The sequence below is a fragment of the Eulemur rufifrons genome, chromosome 17 (assembly GCF_041146395.1).
Source record: "Eulemur rufifrons isolate Redbay chromosome 17, OSU_ERuf_1, whole genome shotgun sequence".
Classification (NCBI taxonomy): domain Eukaryota; kingdom Metazoa; phylum Chordata; class Mammalia; order Primates; family Lemuridae; genus Eulemur; species Eulemur rufifrons.
In genome coordinates this window covers 50,951,966-50,964,179 of record NC_090999.1, presented here as the reverse complement: position 1 = coordinate 50,964,179, position 12,214 = coordinate 50,951,966, and the positions used below count along the sequence as shown (strand labels likewise).

At 38.9% G+C, this 12,214-nt stretch overlaps 1 protein-coding gene across 3 annotated transcripts in view; it reads left to right on the top strand.

The window, feature by feature from the left end:
- The first annotated feature begins 380 nt into the window (after positions 1–380).
- Positions 381–12,214, top strand: part of TBCA (tubulin folding cofactor A) — a 64,996-nt gene continuing 53,162 nt past the window's right edge. For all 3 annotated transcript variants that reach the window (XM_069492437.1, XM_069492434.1, XM_069492435.1), the window contains exon 1: positions 381–510. In XM_069492437.1, the coding sequence (XP_069348538.1) occupies positions 458–510 (53 nt within the window). In that variant the 5' untranslated portion in view covers positions 381–457. The remainder of the gene's footprint in view (positions 511–12,214) is intronic.

Genomic DNA, 12,214 nt, shown 5'->3' with positions numbered 1-12,214 from the left:
TTTGCCCCATTTGACGCCAGATAATGACAACGAAAATACCCTTAAAACATTTTTTTTAGGTTACTCCGCCCATTAAGCAGATAATCTCGTAAAGCAATGCCCCGGCCAAACCAATCCATCCCGGGACATACTTTAGTTTCCCGAAACACTCAGGCTGCCGAGACCGGGAGAAGTGTAACTTGTGTTCAAACTAAAGGGAGGGCTGTCCCAGAGAGCGAGACGGACACGTTCCGCGAAGGAGAAACCGGGTGGAGATTGGGGACAGCTGCCACGGGAAACTACTCGCCCGGGACCCGGGACCCACGACGCGCGGGGTGTGGCCGGGCAGCCCGGGCCGCGGCGGTCTGCGCATGCGCGCGGGGCCGCAGCGGCCCCGCCCACACAACCGCCGCCTCCGCTCTGTGGCCCTTCACGGTTACCGCGGCTCTCCGCCCCTCCTCGCGGCGCTCGAGGGACCATGGCCGATCCTCGCGTGAGGCAGATCAAGATTAAGACCGGCGTGGTGAAGCGGTAAGGAGCCGCGAGCGGTGCAGCCGCGTGCACCTCCTCTTTCTCGCCTCATGGCGGCCGGAGAGGCCGGGCAGGGCGCAGGCCTGAGGCGGGCTCCGGACTCCAGGCCTCACCTCGGGCTCCGCGGGCTGCGGGGTTGGAGCGGGGCGAGCTAACGCCCCAGCTCGCGGGCCGGGGCGCGCCGCTTCGTCTGCCTCTCTCCCGTCTACAAGCCCCCCGAATTGCAGCGAGTCGGCAGCGGCCCCGCCCCTCGGCGCCGGCGGTCGGGAGGTGGTGGGCGGCGGCCTGGAGCCGGAGGGTGGGTCGGGCCTTGGTCGTGTACCGCCGGTGAGCGCGCGCCCGGCGTCTCCGGGCAGAACTTGACCCCGGGGCGGAGGATCCCGTCCGTTACCCGACGTCAGGTGGGCGTGAAAGTAGGTTCTGAGGTTTAGGGGTACGCCGAGAGCCCGGGCCTCATCCAAAGAGACCATAGTGGAGCCCTGCGACCTGCTAACATGGCTGGCGTGACTCGCAGACTTTGAGAAGTGGGGCGTGAACTTCAGCACACTCAGCGAACTTCTGAGGCCTTTCTTTCTCCAGTCTACTTTCCCGAAACTCGCCCCCCAAGGTTGTGGGATGCTGTTTAAATAACTCTCCTGGATAGGGCAGCCCTGTAATTTACTGATTCCTGACTGCTGGTAGACGCTCAAGTGCTCATTAGAACTTTATTGTTCAGACCCAAGAAGATCAAACTGTTACTGATGAAGCATTCCAAGAGAAAAGATGAACAGCCTTCTGAAGAAGAAGCAGGTTATTTTTCAGTAAAAATGTCTAATTCTAGCCAACTGGCTTCTTCCTGTTTGCCCACCTTTCCTCTGCTTGTTGATATTTCCACAAGAGGAAGGACAATTCACTTTTTAAGATATTGCCTCTGAGTTTTAGCACAGCATTCCTTCTCTGGAAGCTTTTTTTTTTTTTTTTTTTTTTAATCACTAAGGCAGTAAGGAGACCCTATGAGTAGTAGTTCAACGCACAGCCTTTTCTGAAGTAAGACTGCTTGGGTTCAGGTCTTTATTCTGCTATTTATTATGTGTTCTGGAATATATTAGGTTGCACTGTGCTTCTTTTACTTCATTTGTGAGATAGAGTAAGTATGCGCCTCATGCAGTTGTTGCAAGAAATGCCTGCCATGCTGTTTGACAAAGTATGTGGCAAATAGCGAGTGGCTAGTAAATGTAAACTAATATTGTTTGTATTCCCATTTTACAGATGAGAAACTGAGGTTTAATGAAGTTTAAAAAAAGAATAAACAAACTTGTCTAAGGTCACAGTGCCAGTTAGTGGTGGATCGAGGAAAAGAACCAATATATGATCTACAACTTTTTCCTTTAAGCTATAATGTTCTGATGAAGAGTATTTTTTAAATTTGTAATAATGGGGAAATTGAGGTATATAATTGAAAATATAAATAATTCACACTATCACTCAGCCCAGAGACTTGTTGTTCACTTTTACTAGACTACTTCGGTGATACCATTTTAGTCAGTACATTTGGCAGCAATACTAGGGTATATTGTAGAGAAATGACTTCTAATAGTAGTTTCCCATTCATTACCTATATGACTTTGACATTTTTCATTTTCATGGTCTATACTAGTTTATAAAATTACTCAGGTCAAGTGGTTATATGCTTACAATATATATTCTAGAGAAAACACACTCAGATAATTATAAACAAAGTTTTTAGATTTCAAAAAATTTTCAAGTGCATATGTAAATGGCTTGGAAATAAGTATCATTTTTATGAAACCCTTTCATAATTTACTGTAATCTCAAATTGCTCATAAATCAATGGAAGTGTCTACCACATTTTTTCATGGCTTTTCTGTTGACATTTTGGTGTAGAACTTCCATTTATGTACTAAAATGAGATTTTTAAAAAAAAAATGAAAATTTCTGTTTTAGCTGTTTATTTGTCTTTGTATATAACCATCTAACTCCATAAATATTGCCCCCTACTCTCTCTTCTGTTTTCTCCTGAAAATTATTTTACTATGGTTCTTTCCATCATCTACCCTGGTATCCTATTTTTAAAAAATCTACATTTTACCTCAGCAAAGAAAGAATAGGCAAGGCAGATATGGCAACATATTAATAATTGTTGGGGCTGAATGATCGTGGGGCTTCATTACATTCTTCTCTACATACGTTTAAAATTTTTCATAATAAAAAGGGTTTAAAGGGTATGTATGCTTTTTTACTCCTCTCTCTAAATTTAGTTTCAAAGACTTCTTGATTAATTTCATGATTCAGATATGTTCTTGGTTTTGTGAAAGAGATTCTGTTCATTGGTTTTTTAAAAGCCTGCTTTTATTCTTAACACCCTTTTTCTAGTAAGGTGTTCATTTCCCATAGCCTCATTTCTTTTCAGAAGTTGGTACCTTTATTTGGAAGAAGAGATTTAAAGTCATCATTCATAGCCCTAATTCCTCTGTAGAAATCGAGAGTCATTAGAAATTATAATATATTCTAGGTCTTTGTCCTAGAGTACAGTTTGGGTAGGCCATATTAGGGCAGGTGGATTCTAATCAAATTTGCTAGAACACTTCACGTGATTCAGAAGTTCCTGATAGTGATAGTGGGTTTTAGGAAGAAATCTGGACAGGCCAGTGGAATGTAAGGGGAATATGGAAACAGGCAATAAATAGATGGTAGTATTTGGCATCAGGGAGATTGAGCACTGAGTGGAAGACAGCCATTTCAGCATCTTGGCAAAATGGTGAAGGCAGTCTAGTGGATGGCAGCCCACATTAGCAAGGACAGTGGAAGCAAGTTTAAGGGGCAGCATTTTTAGGCCCTAGGAAAGGGCAGAAAGCTCACAGTGTCCTATTCTTAGAGAAACTTTGTTACCTTGTACAGTATCTAGGGAAAGCATCTGATTTCTGGAAATGGGTTTTGAGACAGATTAGATTATTAGGAACAAGGAGAGAGACTAGCTATTAGGAATGACTTAGAAGGTGAGAGTTGGAAAGCAATGAGACTGACCTGGTGCTGAGCCTCTTGACCCCTGAGGGCTCCTTAGATAGTCTTCTCCCAGGAACAGGATTTTAAAATTATTATAGTTATTTTTAGTTGATACATAATTATACATATTTATGGAGTATGGTGTGATTTATCAATACATGTATACAGTGTGTAGGATTTCTTTTTTTTTTTTTTTGAGGGCTAATTGTTGCTGTGAAAGTAAAGAGATGACTATTAGAGGCTGAATGGCTTACATCCAGCCTGTAATGTACAAGGTAACTTATTATACTAAGTTTCTTTGAGTAGCAGCCTTTGTGTATATGTGACTCACTGGTAGTGAGTATTAGTTGGCACATTTGGGTCTGGCTGGCTCTTTAACATTTGGGTCTGTATTTCCAGCAGATTACTAGATCTGCTGATACCTGTGACAAGATTACAACTAATCTGGCAGCCCTAGCCGGGAGTTACCAGATAATACTCTAATTTTCTTCCCCAGCATAGAATTGTGAAATCTCTATTTTTTTTTTATATCAAGGTGGCATTAATTGTCCCAGTTTGCCTGGCACCGAGGAGTTTCCCAGAATTTGGCACATTCAGTGCTAAAACTGGGAAAGTCTCAGGGAAACCAGGATGATTGATCACCTCTTCTGTTACTAGCTAACATATCTCTGTTTTGTGTGTGCTGTGATTTATTTGTAGGCTATTTGCAGATGGTACAACTATGAGTTGTATGTTGTGCCTTACTTAAAATTTAAATGCATGGTGTAGATATGAATCTTTGCCAAAGTAGCTTTTTTCCTGTATTAATATAAATTGTTAATGATTTAGAAAATAATTTTCACTAAAATAGAAGAAAATATACAATTGGTATTTCCTAAATGTTGATATGATATTTCAGCTGACTTATGTACACCAAAAGTTTCCAAGTAAAATTTGTGTTTATAAAATAAGGTGGGTTTTTTTTAATACTAGTGGTAAATTCAAGAAATTTTTCTCCTAGAAAAAAATGCTTTCAGCTATTTAACTGAGAAGGTTGCTTAATAACTTTAAAGTCAACTTACTTTCAGTAAAGCCTGCTAAACTAGCCCACTGGTGAGTGAATTGATTGATTAAAAATACTTTCTTAAATATATCTTTTTATAACCATTTTAGGTTGGTAATGGCTTAAAATTCTGTGTGAACAAAGAATGTTAGGGCACTGGAAATAGCACTGACATTGGCCTGTAGTTTTCCTCTGATTAAATGAAAGTGACACCAGTAGATTAGAATGAGACTAGGACAATTCACACTGCAATTGTGTTAGTTTAACTTTAACAATCTTTTAACACTCTTGTTTAAATGTAGCTGACATACCATAATTACAAATCTACAAGCCTTGATTATAGAATTTTACATCATGAACCTGTGGGGAGATTGTATTTTTTTTTTTTTTTTAATAAAGCAAGCATTGTTCCCAAACTGGCATCTTCCCAAGTTTGTTTATCCCTATACCTCTGATAAACAACTGTGTATGGCATGTATACTGTATGTAGTAGGCATAAAAACAACAAAAAAGGCAAGTAAAATCTCCATATTAGTTCAATATAATACTGATATAAAAAGTGAAAAATGCAAATGACACATATACTTAGGTAGACATAAAGTCCCCCAACCCAATGGTTTAACTGTTCATTTAAAATAATGATGGGTAGAATTATGGTGGATAATATCTGGGAGAGATTGAGAACATAGATTACGCCCATAAGCTTTGTGAGCTTTGTTTTCTTCTCTTCTCCTGCACCATACCCCCTTTGGTTTGAGTTAAAGTGAGTTCAGTCAGAATGGCCACCTTTCTACCTTGAAATTTATCTAGCTCCTTTTCAAATTTTTGTATTGTATCCAGTTCTCCAAAGTTGTTGTCAGAGGCGGTGTCAAAATGGATTGCAGGTAGTTACCTCTTCACCACATTCTGCCAGCTACTTGGCAAGCAATTATTCTTGCCAATGAGATGTCTCTTCAAGCTGGGAAGGGAGAAAGCTAAGGCCACTCATAACCATGGTTCTCCCAACACAAGCTATGTTATTCTGCAAGTTGAATGTAGAAATGAAAGATCTTTTGCCCTGTATGTGTGTGTATGTGTATGGGTGTGTTTTGTGTGTGTAATTTTCATTGCATTTTTTTGTTTGGTGGGGCATTTTGAAAATCTGCAGTAAACAAGGTCGGAAAATTATGTTAATAATGGCAGTCCAAAACTCTTGCATTATAAATGCTTTAGATATGTGATTTGTCTATTCCAGTCTGCCATTTCCAATAATAGATTTATAGAAGAACATGATAATCTTCTATTGTGATGCTGTTTATGTGCCCAAATACAACTGATTTTTTTCTTAAACTTGTCATAGGTCTAACTGATCCAGAGATCACTTGTTTAGCAGCCTCACTCAGAAACTACATCTTATGTTTTTGAATCACCTGGTGTGGTATGATAAATACTCAATGAAAGTCTTTGCAATGAACAAACGAATGAATGAAACCTTCCTGTATAAAGATTTTGAACCTGATCTAGTAAGTAGTAGAGAGCCACTGAATCAATTATTCTATTACAACATAATAATTACTACAGTTATTTATTCTTGCAGTGGGAGTTAAACAGATGGAGTCCCAGGCTCTGCTCACTACAACATATGTGACCCTGGGAAAGTTACTTAGCTTTTAAAAGCCCTGGTTTTCTTAGCTGGAAAATGGGGTTAATGAAAGTACCATTCTCATGTTGTTGTTAGGAGAATTAAATAAGGTAATTGTAATCATGTAAAGCAGCAGTCCCCAACCTTTTTAGCACCAGGGACAGGTTCCATGGAAGGTAGTTTTTCCACAGATGGGGGCTAGAGACAGTGGGGCAGGGGTAGGTGGTTTCGGGATGATTCAAGCTCATTACATTTATTGTGCCCTTTATTTCTATTATTTTTTTATGTTGAATTTTTTTTTATTTCAGCATACTACGGAGGTACAAATGTTTAGGTTATGTATATTACCCTTGCCCCCTGCCCCAGTCAGCTTCAAGCGTGTCCATATTTGTATTATTACATTATCACTTGCCACTCACTGATAAGGTTTTGATATGCATCTGCAAGAAGTTGATTTGTTATGGTCTCTGTGCAGTCAAACCTCTCTGCTAATGATAATCTGTATTTGCAGCTGCTCCCCAGAGCTAGCATCACCACCTCAGCTCCACCTCAGATTATCAGGCATTAAACTGGCATAAGGAGTGTGTTACCTAGATCCTTTGCATGTGTAGTTTACAGCAGAGTTTGCACTCCTGTGAGAATCTAATGCCACTGCTGATCTGACAGGAAGCAAAGCTCAGGTGGTGATTTGAGGGACAGGAGTCCCTGCAAATACAGATGAAGCTTTGCTCGCTTGCCTCCTGCTGTGTGGCCCAGTTCCTAACAGGCCATGGACCTGTTCCAGTCTGCGACCAGGGAGTTGGGGACCACAGATGTAAAGCACTTAGCCCAAATGCCTAATATGTAGTAAATGTGCAATAAATGTTAATTACTGTCATTATTATCATTAACATCTATTTTATTCTGTTTGTGCTGCTGTAACAAAATACCTGAGACTGGGTAATTTGATAGAAATTTATTTCTCACAGTTGTGGAGGCTGGGAAGTCCAAGATCTAGGTGCCAGCAGTTGTCTGGTGAGGGCCTGGTCTCTGCTTCCAAGGTGGCACCTTCAATACTGAGTTCTCAGATGGTAGAAGGGCATAAAAGGGGACTGCATGAAGCCTCTTTTATAAGGGCCTTAATGCCATTCACAAAGGAGGGCCCTCTTGACCTAATCACATCCTAAAGGCCCAACCTCTTAATACTGTTGCATTGGAGATTAAGTTTCAATGTGAATTTTGGAGGGACACAAACATTCAAACAGCATTGTAATTATTACTTTTCTGTAGATACATAAACAAGCAGGTAGAGGACTAAAGGACGAATGGTTACTGATCCCTAGGCGAGATCCTGGAACTTGCTTTCTTTTAAATTATGGTGAAAACTTGCTTTTTAGTTGCTTGTCATGTTCACTGATTGTCTGTGGAGGGATAAGAGAAGGGTATGAAGCTTGTGTTTTTGAGTAATTTCTAGAACTTGGTAATGACAATCTTTCTATAAATTGCTGAGGCAGTGATTCCCTACCCCTGAGCTCCAGCAAAGAATTTTCTGTTTATATCAAGTATCTTGTGTTTTTAATAGTTTAAAAAGCATTGTATGAATATCATTAACACAATGTGGCAAGGCCGGGTTTTACTCTTTTGTTGCACTTCCATTAATACATTAACTGCCATGTGAATTGTATTTACTCTTGCTACTTTTGAGCCCAGGGCCTTGTGAAGCATAAGTGACGCACATGTCTTTTTATTAATATCTTGGGAGCCGAGTAGTACCCAGGCAACTCACACTGCCATGCTATAGCATACGTGTTACATGATAGGTGGCCCCTGGGCAAAACTCTGCAATTGTTTCATCAAAATCTTACTTGTTGATATTGTTACAATTAATATTGACAATTTAATTGCATATAACTCATGCACAGAAAACAATAAAAACTTTATTAAATTAGAAAGGATTGTTCTGTTTTCGAAGTTTTTATTCTATTTTCATAATAGAACACTGTGGCCCCAAGGAAAAAATTTTTTTTTCTAGTGTGTCAGTCAGTGTGTTAAGTTTATTGTGGGGAAGTATAATTGAGTGAGTTTTGGAGACAAAATTTATAAATGATTTACCACAGTTATAAGAAGACATTCCTACAGTTTTTATGCTAGATTATAGTTACTTCCAAATCCTCCTTAGTGTTTTGTTTTTAACTGAGTTCCCTGTTTGTTGTTGTTGAGATCCTTTCACTTGTGCTAAAGAAATATCTTATGGAACAGAGTGTGTGTGTATGTGTATGTGTGTGTTCTGACTCAGGGTTTATCTGTCTGTAGAGGATATTGAATGAAGGAGGCATCAATTTATTTGTTAAATGTCCTGCAGCTTTTAAATAATATACTAATGCCATGATTTTAATATAGCATTCCATGCCTGAAATACATCTGTACTCTGTGAAATTTTTGAAGACCTATGTAAGTCTACTGAAGTGTATTTGAACTTAGGTTACTAGTATGGTATTGTAATTTTGATCTCCAAACCTGAGATGTTAATTCCTAAGGACACTGCATCATATCATGTTATACAAAGATTTTAAGACCAAGGCAGTTCTTCATATCTTTTCAGAGACCAGAGGGACGGTGTCTGATACACCATTGCTTCTCACAAAGTAGGCATTTCATAGATATTTGTCAATTGAGTCAGGGAATGGGGGAAACTAGGAAAGAGTTTACATGAGGGGAGCAGCTCCAGAGTCTGGAAATAAAAGTTTATTTTATAACTAAAAAGTGAGAGACTTAGAAATGGGGAAAGAAAAGAGAGACAATAGCGGTAATAACTACTCTCACATAATTTTTGATTTTTATTAAATAGAAAAGATATGAAAGATGAGGATACCTTTATATTGTAAACTAAAATAAAATCTTAAGGCTCACCCCTCCACTGGCTGACTGAATGGACCCCCTCTTGGCCAAAGGAATATCCTAAAACTAAATTGCCTGCCAGGAGGAGGGAGGTCAGACATGCCTCATCATGCCCCCCTCCCTTCTTGGATACATCCTTTGTAACCCATTAACAGGCCTAAGGGTATGCAAGACAAACCTGCAGCTCCTCAGTTTACATAACAAAATGTATACGCTGTGCCCTGTCTCTGATGAACAGTTCGTTGTCTTAAGACATGCCAAGCCTTTAGACAAAGCTTCATGTCTTTAGCCAATTACAAGTCAAAGAATCTTTAAACCCACCTATAGCCTGCAAGCCCCCCCCCCCTTCGAGATAGCCCACCTTTTCGGGCCAACCAATGTATGCCTTCAACATACTGATTTATAACTTTCCCTATATAACCCCTGTCTCCCTGAAATATATAAAACCAAACTGTAACCCAGCCACACTGAGTTCACTTGCTCAAGGCTTCTTGGGTGTGGCTCTGGGTCTTGATCCTCAAATTTGGCTCAGAATAAATCTCTTTAAAATTATTTTACAGAGTTTGGCTTTTTTTCCATTGACAAGATCAAATATTTATTTAAAAGCCACCAACTTTACTTTTTTTTAAAACTAGGAAAAAAACTAGTCTCTTGTAGAAAAACTTTAAATTATTAGTTCTGTCAAAAAAGATTTTGTATGCTACCTTGTGAGAGAACTTGGGGGAAAAAAAGTTTTGTAGTTTACCTAAAATTAACCAGAACACTATTTTTGATTCTAGTTTAATGGGAGGGGTGGTGTGTGTGCGTGTATATATATATGTGTGCGTTTGTTTAACTGCCTGTTGTTAAATTACTTACATAAATAGGCTCACCCATTTCAGTTTTTTTTTAAACCTGAGAAAAATAGTAGGGATATAAGTATGTTGAAATCTCATTATGGGCAGTAGGTGGTATCACACAGAAAAACTTAAAATAGTGGAAGTTTGGTCCCAGTTCTTTAGGAATTTATACTCAAGTTATATAGTATATATGTATTAATATATGAACATTTATTCGTAGAACTCCAAGTATGAATGTACTAATATATTTTTACATTCTCATGTTAATGAATATTTAGTTTTGGCGGGGGTTGTGGTTTTTTTTTTTTTTTTTGCTCTAGTTTTTCGCTTATGTAAATGGTGCTACAAGGTACATTGTTATATATGGCTCCTGGTGCACATATGTAACAAATAATGTAAGGCAGAACTTCCCAAAGATTGGACCCAGAATGGATTACAAGCATGTGGAGGTACAGCTCTCCTTAGCTGTCAGGATGGCCAGGTGTGGCCAACAGCAGCTATGAGATATATGGGGGAAGAGTCATTCCGACAGAAGGAACAGTAAATTCAGAGGCTTGAAGGTGAGTAAAATTGGCCTGACCTGTTCCTCAACAGGAAAGAGAGTGGGGTAGGAGACTCAGAAAAGTAGGAAAGAGAGGGTATAGATCTTATAAGGCCTTAGTCTAAGGACTTGGGCTTAAGACTCAGATCAGATGTCTACCTCTGTAAAGATTTCCCGGCTGTCTCCAAAGTTAGTGCTTCTTTCTCTGTGTTCCCAAAGAATTTTGTAGTTTTCACCAAGGTAATGCTAAAAATACGTTAAACTGTTTGTTTCATTCACTAGGCTAGTGGCTTGCAAAGTATGGTCTAGAGACTCTTTGAGGTCCCTGAGACACTTTCAGTGCTTCTGCACGGTAGAAGTTATGTTTATGGTAATACTAAGACATATTTGCCTTTTCACTTTCATTTGCTCACAGTTGTACTGTAGAGTTTTCCAGGGACTGTGTAATGTATGATATTGCAACAGAGTGAATACAGAAGCAGCATCTATTATTCCAGACATTTAAAAGATTTACGAAAATGTAAAACAGTGCCATTTTTCTCACTATTTTTTTTTGTTTTGGAAAATAAAATTATTTTTCATAACACAGGTTATTTTTTGTTAACATTGCAGTACATTTTATTTATTTTGTTATTTTTAAGTGAATTAACAAATATTTTTAAAATTTTTCTAACTTTAAAAACGTTTAAAATTTGTTTTAATTTCTAATACAGTAAATATTAATAGATATAATTTATGTCAACCAAAGCTCCTTGAAGTCCTCAGTAATTTTAAAGAGTTTAATGGTATTTTGAGATCAAAAGTTTGAGGACTGTTGCAGTAGAACAATAATTTGCAAACTTTATTATGTAAAAGAATTAACCTGAGTATTTTTTGAAAACACACCTACCCAGGCTTAACCCTGATGATTCCAATTCTGTAAGTCTGGGGGAGAATCCAGGAATTTGTACGTTTCACAAGCCCTGGCGTAATTTCTTTTCATATGCTCCTCTAACAACAGTTTAAGTATTGTACAATTCTTTGAGCTCCTGAAAGTGCAAGACTCTTTTATTCATGTTTATACCTTTGGTACATTTCTTTTGACTATTGTATAATATTCCATTGTGATAATACTACAATTTAATTGTTCGTTCTTCTATTAATGGGCATTTGAATTGTTTCAGTTTTCAACTGTTTCTACACTTATTTTTGTTCATGTCTCTAGTGATTAGGTACTAGACTTTTACTTGGGCATATAACCAGGAATGGAATCGCTGTGTCATAAAGTATGTGAATGTTCCACTTTATAAGACAATTCATGTCTTAATCAGTCTGGGCTGCTCTAACAAGGTACCATAGACTAGGTGGCTTATAAATAACAGAAACTTATTTCTTACAGTTCTGGAGGCTGGAAGTCTGAGATCAGGGTGCAAGCATGGTCAGGTTCTGGTAAGGGCTCTCTTCAGGTTGTATACTGCTGCTGTCTTCTCATTGTATCCTCACATGATGTAAAGAGGTTTGGAGGGCTTTCTGGGGTCTCTTTTATAAGGGCACTAATCCCATTCATGAGGGCTCCACCTTTATGACTTCATTATTTTCCAAAAGCCCCACCTCCTAATAACATTACATTGAGGGGTACGAATTTCAATATGTGAATTTGGGGGAGACAAACATTTGTTCCATAGCAGTGCCAAACTGTTTCCAAAGGGATTGTACCATTTTACGTTCCCAATTGCATTATATGCGTGTCATGCTGACAGTGACTACTCGGAGACCAGATGAAGTTCACCGAGGGACTTAGC